Consider the following 12078-nt stretch of genomic DNA (forward strand, 5'->3'; position numbering starts at 1 on the left):
AAACAGTTGTTTAGTAGACAATATAAATAATTAACGAGACCTTGTGAAATGGATAATTGCTAGGTTTTAATGTAATGAAAACGATCTAGAATCAGCTTTATGTCATTTTGGACTCCTGGTAGTGACATGTAGTAAATGCAGTAACAAACATGAGGTTGAGGTCTTCATAGTGCAAATAAATGTTGACATTATGAGACAGTATCTTTTATTATTATTATTATTATTGTTAGACTCTGGATGAGATTGTTTCCTAACATCGCAATTATCCATGACCTAATCAACTAGACTCATCATATTTAGTTTCTGCTAGTCTTTCCCGCCACTTCTCCCTCACATCTGAGTTTTGCTTTTATAACATCTGCCATGCTTCTGAAATATTCAAAGTATTTTTATATCTGGAATTTAAATACTTTGGGAATAGTCAGCTCCAGTTTGTAGTTGAAATAATTTCCTTTAAACTGGACCACACTTTTAAAAAATGTAAATGTAACCATTTGTCTCAAAAATCTTAATCAATCAAAATTCATATCCCTCTGTATCAGTTCCACATTGTAACGGTGGCAAGCATTTAAAAAACGTTGATATACAATACAATTTCTTGAAATGAAATGAAATGCATAAAGCAACAATGAAAATATTTTGATATATTTCCAAAAATTTAATGAGCTATGTTAGTAATAAAAAATTATTAAGTTAACAAGTATGGTTTCACTCAATATAGTTATTAATAAAGTTTGTATGGTCAGATGGCTTTAGCGCTTCACTCTAACTCTACAAATTTGCTATGAACTTGGATATTGAAACTATAGCATTACGGTTAAATATTGTGGATGTGTGAAGTAAGGCTGGAAATCTGAGAAGTATGTGGGACAGAGCTAATTCTATGAAATTAATAAGAAATTCGAGCATAGAGAAGTTGTGATCATGCCTTTTTAGTATCATGATAAGAGGGCTTTTTTCCCCACAGCGCTGTGCAGAGATGGCTGCTGAGAGTCAGTGGCTATGCTTCATTGGCCAAAAAGCATCAAAATATTCTTTGAAAAAAATTTTGAAAGTGTTTTTTTTTTAAAGCCAGGAAAGTTTACATTTCATTGCAAGAGAATTATAAGTGTTGTACATGGTGAAAAAACAAAAACAAATATAAAAGTGCATGGCAGTGGCATAGAGGCAACACAAATAATTAAACAGACTAAACTCTAATAAAATACAAAGCAGGGTGATTATATAAAGGAAAAAGATAAAGAGAATGATTTAGGAAGGGGAAAGTTGAACTGAAAAAATGACTAACTAATAGTATCATCTGTGTTCTGTCATTCTAAAACAATGAAAAATACTGCTTGATGGATCAGTTAAATAAAAGCCCAGTCAAGCAAAACTGCTAATTACTGCTGGAACATGACCACTATCCATTATAAACTAGTCCAAAGAACTGGTTTATAATAGAATGGATAAACAAAAAAAGGACTATGTCCGGGCATGCACACTTTATGCTTTCTAAGAAGTGTCTGCTTCTGGCTCTCACTATCTATGACTCACTGTCATGAAATGATACACACTTCCTCACTTAGAAAGCAGACATCATTTCACTTAAACCTTTAGCACTGACACACTTACAAACAAAAAGAGACTTTGCAGATCCACAGACACATTTTTTTTAAGGACAAAAGACTAGTGCTTGGAACCAATGTCTTGCCACAAAAAGAATTAATTATGTGACTTTGATATCTGGGAGCCTTTGGTGAATGCTAATTTGCGTGATCTTTAAACATTTTATATACATTGTACATCATAATTTTAAAAGGAGCTCTCAGACTGGAGCCTTCTAGTATGTCAGGTAAACATACTATTGTTTGCTCATTAGCAAACCATGACTCTTTAGTTCAAAATGTTTTAGGATGCTTGACTGAGTTGGCAAGTTGGCAGCAATGTGAAAAATCTGAATGTTAATGGCTATTTTACTTCAATTTCACTTGTGCATGGATAAAGTGATAGAACATCAGCATGTTGATAAATGACATTGTTGCTGCTGTTCAAAACTTAAAGAAATATTTTTTTAAGGGCATGTAATTTATAATTGTTTATATAAAGGCATGTCTACGAAAACCTCTCCTCAATCTATGTTACTTTAAAAATTCTCTCACACATTACCAAATGAGAAAACAGCCCATAAAACCTGAAGAAATATTTCATTAAATGAAGCTCTTTACTTTAGAAACCAGATTTTTAATTACATTGTATAAAGCAATTCATTGCTCTTTTTTCTTACTGTATGAGTTTTATTCTCAGATTTTCTTCTTGTCTTAGTTTGCTATCCTTTCAAAGAGTAACTAAACCCCAAATAAACTTTTTTTTGGTCGCAGATAAACTATAAAGGCTAGGCAATATTGGTGTTATCTTTATGTTACTGTGCAAATGTTGATTTTTGGTTGGTTTTTTTTTTGTCCACTATTATAATACTACAATATTTGGCCTAACAGCATCCAAGTCATTCTCTTATGCTTGGTAAATTTCTCATAGCCCCATGTTCAGGTATAATGATGCATTCATTTTACGTAGTAACTTAGAACTCTAAAGCTAGAATGATGTAATCTCCTAGGTGATAATGCTTTAGTTTCCTGCATGTAAATGCTTGTATTCTTAAATGTTCTCATATGGCTACTATGGTCAATGTTACGACCGTAACAATGACAAAAGACTAGACTGTATAGGTGATAGAGGTTTGTTTTTATCCAGTTTTAAAGCATGTACTATTTTATAGACTTTCATAGTAAGGTAAATTATGATTTATATAAATTTTCCATTATAAAAAACTAATAAAATTTGTTGTCAGTCCCTAAGAAGAAACGAGTCAGCAGAACAGCTGTTAAGCTGTGTTCACACCAAACGCAGCAGAGGCAGCAGGAGGAGCTAGTTTACATGCAAAGTCAATGGTTGACGCGTGTCAAGGCGCAGCAAAATGTTCCACAGTGCGTTTTGAGCAACAGGCGCATTGAGTCTGAGCAGCTGGAGCAGCGCGTCGAGAGAGTTTGAGCATCTGACGGGCACGACGCGCCGCAACTCAGCTGCTGCTCGAGTTGGAAAAATTTTACTTTTGCTGCTCGACGCGCCACATCAACCAATCAGAAAAGGCTGATCTGGGAGCTGGCAGGGAGACAGACACATCGCTGATGATACAGATTACTATAATCACTCCTCTGAAACAGTTTATTAACACGTACATTAACTTAAAATGTAGAAACCTGCTGGCAAAACATGTTCGCTTTTATTATCCTGGTGCCTGCAGTTTGGATTGCGTACATGAATACCACTTTCCAGTCGCTGCGGCAAACCACGAGGAGGCGACCGGGCCGGAGGCTGCTGTTGAATGGGATTTCTACTTACAGAGCACCGCTGGTATGTGGGTGTCTGAGCGGCTCCGTCAGAAATAATATTTGAAGGTATGATTGGAAATGGTGGATGAACTGACTGCACACATTAAGTTTTCAGGTGGATTTTCCAAAGTTTAAACTACTTTATTCCCACTTATCACAGCAAATATAGCTGCCACGCAAAGAAAGGATAAGGTAGCTCCACCAAACTCCCATCAGACCCTCTTTTCCACCACGCAGTTGAAGCAGCTTTGCTGCCCCAGCTGTGCGTCAGAATTAAACTTGTACAAGCATCAAAAATGAAGCAGCAGACTTGTTTTGTGCTGCTCCTGCTGCGTTTGGTGTGAACGCAGCATTAAGGGTGGAACGACTTTTGTCAGTTCTAGGGCTCAAGGGTTTTATTTAAATGAGGGGTCGACCCGGGACTAATGTTCCCACTGTATGCCGATCGGAGCCAAGCCCTATGAAGGGGTATTAATGAGCAAAAAAGTTGATACAGTGCAGTCCTTTAAATTTCCATTTCTCAATTCTAATCATGTGATGTTTTGTTAGACACACATAGATGAGTTAAAGCTTATTTTGTTGATTTAAGATCACAAAATGTTTTGTTTTTGGAAAATCTAAGTATGAACTTTACAGAACTATCCAGCGAAAGTCAGTAAAAATGTGACACATTTGCAGTAGAACAGCTGCTGTTTTATCCAGTAGAAGCTGGAGCATGAAGAATTACATGAGAGGGGTGAGAGACTCGTTCCAAGAGGGGAAATAGAGCGCAGTTTACACACACGAAAACACACACAGTATTTCAGACATGTCCAGACTTGTCTGTGATACACACGTTGTAGTTTTAGCATAATGACAAGATTACATTTTTTATTTGTTTTGCTTGTTTTTACATTTGAATGGTTTGCACCCCATAAAAAATGCATAAAAACATTGGTCTATCTATCTATCTATCTATCTATCTATCTATCTGTCTGTCTGTCTGTCTGTCTGTCTGTCTGTCTGTCTGTCTGTCTGTCTGTCTGTCTGTCTGTCTGTCTGTCTGTCTGTCTGGCTGTCTGGCTGGCACCAAAAAGCTGTGTAGTTTTCATAGCATCAAATGGACTAATGATCCTATTGGCTTCGTGGAGTGTAAAACATGCATGGTGCATGCTGCATAAATTAATGGGTTTCCAATCAGTGTTTTAAAAACCAGACCAGTTTGTCCAAATACTTAAGATAGGGTTTAAATATTGGTGAAAAAAACCCATTTGAAGCATAAGATTTGACTTAACACATATCTTAAAACTAAGGGCCGGATCTATCAAAGGTTTGCGTGTATAAAAATGTGAGCTATTTCACTGCGCACGCTAAAAAATGTACAAACTGATCTATCAACAGCGTACTAAAAGGATTTGGTCTTTAAAACGTGCTAAATAGCGCCTCTTATCCATTTAGTACTTTTTCTGCAATGAATATGCAATATGGGGCGTTTACACGCAAAAGTGCGTCTTGTGGGAGGAGAACATGTAAATATATTAATTTAGCACTCGCAAAGTGATTTATTAAACCTGAAAGCAATTTTGCTAACGGTATCTGACTATATTTAAAACATTTCAAAAGAAGGTGCAAATGGTCTGTATGCGTAATTGCGCACACATGGCAGCGGTTATTGTCGCAAGAAGGAGACATCGAAGTGAAGCAAGGAGACGCAGAGAACGCATTTTTTCACTCCGTGTGAATATTTTTGGAATGAACGAGGAAACGATCATCAAAACATATCGTTTATCCAGCATTGCCATTTTGGAGCTGTTGGGGGAACTCCGAATGGATTTGGAGCCAGCCACAAGGAGGACCCACGCAATACCAGATATCACAAAACTCCTTGCAACGGTGCACTTTTTTGCATCTTGGTCATTCCAGCGTACGGTTGCAGCAAGAGCTGAGATCTCCCAATCTCGTTTTTCAGAAGTGCTGTCCGACGTTCTAAATGCCATGTCGCCCTGACGCCCTACCGCAGTGAAGTAAAAATTCAGCCACATACCACCTTAGGGAATAAAGGTTGCCAAAATTTATATATATATATATATATATATATATATATATATATATATATATATATATATATATATATATATATATATATATATATATATATTGGAGGGGGTGGGGGGTGGGGGAGTCACTGTAAGATTAAAATTTCCTAATGCACTAGTTTGCACAAACTACAAACTACTTTGCCGCAAACCACAAAACGCGCAAAACCATAATTTAAATAGGGCGTCTCCAACAGTTTTGCACCTGCCACCAGTTACGCAATCGCTCTTGTTAAATCACCCGCAAACCATGGTTCAGCCCCTCGCGCAAAATTCCAGTTTGCGAGCGCAAATTACTGCAGGCAAAATTGGATCTTGATAAATCCGGCCCTATTATGGTGTTTTCGTTATCTGCAGTTCAAACTGATAAATTTGAATAATAAAAAAAGTATTTTAAAATAGTAATTAGAAACCTATCTGATCCCTCTATATTTCTTCAAAAGTCATGAATCCAATGAGTCATCATTTTGGGTTCGAGTCAGGTTCAAAAATGTTTGTATGTAGTACAGTATTAACTCATAAATCTCATATCAGATAGACTTTAAATCACATAACTGGTCTTAAACACCAGATCAAAGCCGGATGTTATTTCACTTTTTGGACTTCAAATTGGCAAACAAAGTGAAGAAAGTGACTCACAACTGTCATGTATTAGTAAAATGCATTTGATGAATTTTCCAAAGACTAATTCAACATCTGACCAAAAAACAACCTTTCAGTTGCATTAGCCTAATATGTAGTTTAACTTGAAATCATTTGAAATGGTTTATTGTATTTTACCTTCAGCTTCTCTGGGGGACCAGTGTCCTGAAGGGTCGCATGGTCTTGGTGATGAAGAGTTAGAGGCGTACTGCAGTAGAACTCTCCCTTCAGTGCATTTATCACACACTGATCCCACTTCTCTAGGAAACCAACAACCAAGAACAACAACCAACTTAGATACAGATCGAAAAAATATAAAACAGAATGCATACAAATAAAGTAATACAAGTCACCAAGAGACTATATTTAGAAGTTTTGGTCTCTATAAACTATACTATCTAAATGCAGTGTCACCCTCTAAAATCAAGTCAAAGGTTTATTTATGTAACCTTTATGAATCCCAACATCTATTTGTGATATTGTGAGCAGTAGTTTGTTTCACCTGTCGTAAAACTGTCCAGAAATTGGTGGAAACCATTCCAGGGTGAAAGAGTTGTGATGTTGCTCAACTACTCGAGGTGCCATCACCACTGGAGGAGGTTTGTAGGTTGGTTGCCATGTCTGGTAGATGAGGTCCAAGTAGCAGTGCATCCTAGCCATCTGGTTTAATGTGAATGAATTTGTACAAGCATCATCTGTGGGTTAAATAGTAGACTCATGAAGGTAAGATTGGGGACTGTTGCATTTGTGTTTTTTTTTACAGAACAACACCTGTGAATGCTGGACAACATGTGTGAAAGTATTTGTAACATTTCAACTTCACATTTTGGCACCTTACAACTAGAACTCTTAATTTCTTGTATTGGTTTTTTCATGCAATCCAAAAACAAAAAAGGAGCACATAATTATGAAGCAAGAGGGAAATTAAATGTGATTTTCAACTACTCAATTTGTCGCAATCTTTATAAATAGAAATCTGAATTGAATATTGAACATTTGTATACAGCCCCCTTTACCTCTAAATATATTCCATTAGAACAGATTGGTTCATGTCATCTGATTAGTAAGTGAAATTTACATTTCTCTTATATGCTTCCAATACAGATGTTCTTTGAATTTTTCAGAGGATAGCAAAAAGATCAAACAAACATCATCCTGAAAACCAAGGTTTAACTTAAACAGCTCAGGATCTAAAGTTTAGAGAAGAGACTTTACTAAGACTGGGGAGAATTTCCACCCTACAGTAAGAGAGCAACTTTGACGTGGCACATAGGGGAAATGTTCGCTTAGATGGGCTAAGTTCAAATTAAGGCTAGATTGTTCTTTGTAAAAAAAAAAGAAAAGCCATATACGGAAGCCAAGAGCGGCCGTGTACCTCCAATAATTTGTCACAGTGGTTTTCTCGAGAAAACGAGTTGATAATTTTCTCATTAGAAAGCTGTTTTCTCGTGGTAACGAGATGATGTGTGTGTGTAAAAGTGATTACATCCTTCAATATCACAACAACAGGAGATTATTTATGAGTATAAGTCATGGCAGGCTATGTGTAATTCTGTAAATAATCATGTGTTTAACTTTAGGGTAACAAGATGACGTTGTCGGTTTGATGATTTGCTTCCACTTCTGATTTACAAGCAATAAGACCTACGCCTAAGCTATGTTTTGTTAACAGCCCTGGTGTTACGTCTTTAACAGGTATAAGATGCATTAAACCCCAAAATGAATCTAGATTAAAGAGTTTCATCAAAAAACAGTCAGATTTGTTTCTATTGTATTCCATGCAATCCTATCACCCACCACGACCTGACAGTATGAGTATGTGTGCTAACGCGGTACCGCAACTGCAAAACTAGGGGCAACGGCAGGCATGGATGGACTGGGAATCCAGGGCTGTTGGCCAGGCCTATTCATTACTCATACAGGTTAATCTTCTCGTTATCTCCAGAAATCAATAACTGTTTTCTTGAAATAATGAGATAATTATCTTGTTATCTCGAGAAAACAATTAGTGGTTTAATAGTGATAATGAGATAGTTATGTCATTACCTCAAGACGGCAAAGGAGAAAAAAAAAGTCCAGTATGACCGCTTTCGGTTTCCGTCGCCATATATTCTTTTCTTCTCACGATATAATTTTTGCACCACTTTCTTTTGCTATATTACAGGAAATACAAATAAAATATATACTACATTGAGAAAATGTGTACAAGTTAGCTGTATGGATACTTTTTAAGATACTACATCTAATCATTTTGATCTGATCCCCGATTTCAAAAGAAGATGGTACAGTAGAAGCAAGATAAAAAAAACAACACAAAACCAGCATGGAAGTAATTGTTATAGTAAAAGCAAAAGTTTTAGAAACTGATTTTTTTTTAAACAGAAAGAAAAAGAAAGGTAATAAATAATTTAAAGGCCCATATGATTAAAGAGAGCCACGTGTTTGTATTTAGCAGTATAGCTTTTCCAAGGATTAGGAAAAAAAATGACTCTGGCATAATTCAAGAAAGAATAATGTTTTTCCCTGCTGTTGAGTTATTTCAGTGTTTTTGTTTTGTTTTTTAAAAACAAAATTCAGCATTTTGCTTGATATGTACATATACTTCAGAAATTCTGCTAATTCTCCTGTGGTAATCCTTTTCAATTTAACTTTAAATTTTGCACCTGTAAGAAGTTTGAATCCATAAGACTCATAAACTCACCTGTGTAGCTCATGTAGTTGTTAAACGGGGTGTGTGTGAAGTGCTGATGGCCACAGGTTTCATTGCCTGGTTCGGGATCATTGCACTCTTTGTATTTTGGGGTGGGGTTAGTGTCTGCACAGAGGTCTCCAGTCTCCATCGAGGGCTCGGTTTCCAAACAGACATCATTGCAGGAGTCAATCTCTGATATGCCCCGAAACACATGGTATAATCCAAGGGTATGTCCAATCTCATGGACCATTGTGTCGGTGTGACCAAATGTTCCATAAAAGGAGGGATTGAGCACCATTCCTCCTATGAAAGAAAAAAAAATGAATGCATAAAACAAGTGCATATTGTTTGTTTTGTAAAACTGGGTTTTACAAAGAGTCAGACAGCACATTGCTGATGGGGTCCCACAGTTTCGACAACAAAGGGGATCTATTCTACTGACTTCTACCTCACCTTCTTCCATATTAGAGATGTGATGGAGATAAATGCTACTTGTGGTTTTGACTGTTTTACTGTGTGAAACTAACTGTTTTACTGTGTGAAACTTAACAATTTAGGAAGTACATTGGATGTCTGAATGTATATAATGTATTTAAAATTTCAATTGGGAGTTTTAATACTGCATGAATGTGTGTCTGTGCTTTTGCTTATTTTCTACCCAAATATGTAAGGGCCTCTTTGTCCCAGGGCCAAGTGGCAACCCCTGCCAGGTCTTCATCAGAAGAATTGGCAAAGAAGACATTCAGGTGAGTTGAACCATCCAAGTGTAGAATCTCTTTCAGCTCTTTCATATCCAAAAAGGCTCTGGAAAATAAAGGAGAAAAAAAAAGACAATTTAACTTAAACTAAATAGTTCTAGAGGCAAAAATGTTTTTTCTAGGACTGAAATGTTTCCTAAGGCTTTAGTGGAATTAAACACAAAGCAAAAAGGAAATATACATAATTATTTAAAAAAAACACTTCAAACAGTTCTCTGCTGATCTGAACAAAAGGTAAAAAATAAATATAAATCAACATTAGTGATTCAAGCCCGCTTAAAACTATAAGCTTTGACTGAGAGCAAGTAATATAGAACGTTTCTCCTCATCAGCATCAGAAGATATAGGTTCCTATGTTCCCTTTTTTATGCAATTTAGATTATTTAATTTATTTGGCATTAAATCACTACAAAAAATGTATTCAGTTTATATCAAGCCATTGCATTCTAATACATAAAAACTTAATGCATAAAAACTCAATGCAGAGACAAAGTGAAATTAGATTCTGCAACTGTACTCTTCGGGACCAAACTCTACCTTTTAAGGCGTCTTTGTTTGAGTTGTGGGTCTTATCTCGAGAAATTTAGAATGAAAAGGACAAAGCCACTTATAGTTCTGCCCCAAACTCCACTTAAATTTGATGCACACTGGCTGACATGTAAAAACGCTGAAGAAAAACATAAAATAAAAGGTAAGCCATAACACATGGTTAGCTTGTGTAAAAAACCTCCAGTATTAGGAAGAAGTAGCACCCTGTTTGTTCAATTTCTCAGAGAGCTGCTGACCAAAACTAATGATATTTTCTGACAGAGGAAGGAATACTGTGAGGAAACACAGCAGCCACACCTTCCATGGTCAAAGCAGAGACTGGAAGCTCGGGGTCAGTCTTGTTCAAGGTGGTAATAAACTTCCATGGTGGCAAGGTTTCAGGAGCGAATAAGATCTGCCCCGAGTACGTTTGGATTGGATGTTGTTTGGTTATCATTGCTGATATTCCTCTTTAACATCACATAGCAGAGCGAGATGATGGTTCCCCTTCCTAAACAAGGGAACCAGAGGATGTGTTCCAATTGCAAGGGGGATCACACTTCCCAGCTTCATTGGGAAGGCATCTGCTGAAGTGTTGTTGAACCTCGGCTTCAGTATAGTTTTGTCCCAACTCTGAATCACTGGACCAGCCCTACACCCTCTGCAGGGCGCTTGAGGGCTCATGGGAGTTTGCCCCACTTGTCCAAAGGTATTTTGTGTACCCGTAGAAGGAATTCAGCTTCATCCCTCATTGTGGTCTGTTTACAAGGGGCCATCTGGTCCCTGCATTATTGGAGCAAGAGTTCGGTCAGGAGTTTGCCAACTAGCCAGGCCATTCCCTGGGCATATTAGCTTCCAGCAGGGCTGCCATCTCTCACCAGTCCTGTTCAGAATCTGTATTGATAGCATTTCTAGCAGCCAAAGGCCGAAGTGGGTCTAGTTTGGTTACCTGCAGATTTTGTCCCTACTTTTTACAGATGATATGGTTCTGCTGGCTTCCTCCTGCCATGACCTACAGCACGTCCCAGGTTGGTTCACAGCGGAACGAGAAGCAGCCAGGATGAGGATCAGCTCCTCCAAGTTTGAGGCTATGGTTCTTGACCACCATATGATATTTCCGTTCTTTCTTCACCTTTAATGCTCTTTTGGTAACTTTTATTGGCAGACCCTAAATGTAAATGTTATATCTATGTCAACAACCTCTGCATTTATATTTCAATCATTTTAAAACAAAATCTTTATCTTGTATTTAAATCTAACTCCTTAATATAATATCTTATTCTTAAATCTTAATATATATATATATATATATATATATATATATATATATATATATATATATATATATATATATATATATATATATATATATATATATATATATATATATATATATATATTTAACCTTAAATCTAATCGGAATCTCTCTATTTATCTTAAATATATATCTTAGATATAAATATAAATCTTAAATCTATTCTTTTTTTTTTTTTTTTTTATTTATCTTAAATCTTAAATCTATTCTAATTGTTAAATCTATATCCAAAAATTATCTTAAATCTAAGTATATATTATGATATCCTAAATCCTGTATTGTATTGAATTTTTAGAAGATATGCAAATAAGCCCCTTTAAAAGATCAATTCACAGCCACACATCTAGGCCTTCAAAACGCCAATGGAAAGAGGATGTAAGATATACATTTAATAATTACATATAAATATAACATTTATGTATAAGTATAGGCTGTAGAAATAGACTTAACATATACATTTATTTATAGATTTGATTATATTTTTTGTTTTATCTAAAAAATGTTAGAAAGAAACACAGTCAATGTGAAGAAATTGGGCTAATTAATAAATAAATAGTAACTTTTTATAAAAAAAAATTGACATTTGGCTTTGCTATACATAAACACACTACGGTGTAGGTGAAGTGAAAAAAAATATATATATAAAAAAAAAAGAAATAGAGAGCTAAAGCATAGATAAATATAAAGGACCCAAATT

The 12078-nt window shown here is 35.9% G+C and overlaps 1 protein-coding gene across 2 annotated transcripts in view; it reads right to left on the bottom strand.

Annotated features, from left to right (window-relative positions):
* pappaa (pregnancy-associated plasma protein A, pappalysin 1a) overlaps positions 1-12078 on the bottom strand; it is a 121926-nt gene that overhangs the window by 86025 nt on the left and 23823 nt on the right. For both annotated transcript variants that reach the window (XM_038301966.1, XM_038301957.1), the window contains exons 3-6: positions 9439-9584; positions 8790-9083; positions 6591-6783; positions 6227-6348 (exon numbers count right to left, since the gene is read on the bottom strand). In XM_038301966.1, coding sequence (XP_038157894.1) covers positions 6227-6348; positions 6591-6783; positions 8790-9083; positions 9439-9584 — 755 coding nt within the window. The remainder of the gene's footprint in view (positions 1-6226; positions 6349-6590; positions 6784-8789; positions 9084-9438; positions 9585-12078) is intronic.

Source organism: Cyprinodon tularosa, unplaced genomic scaffold, assembly GCF_016077235.1.
Source record: "Cyprinodon tularosa strain WSP-4 unplaced genomic scaffold, ASM1607723v1 ctg113, whole genome shotgun sequence".
Lineage (NCBI taxonomy): Eukaryota > Metazoa > Chordata > Actinopteri > Cyprinodontiformes > Cyprinodontidae > Cyprinodon > Cyprinodon tularosa.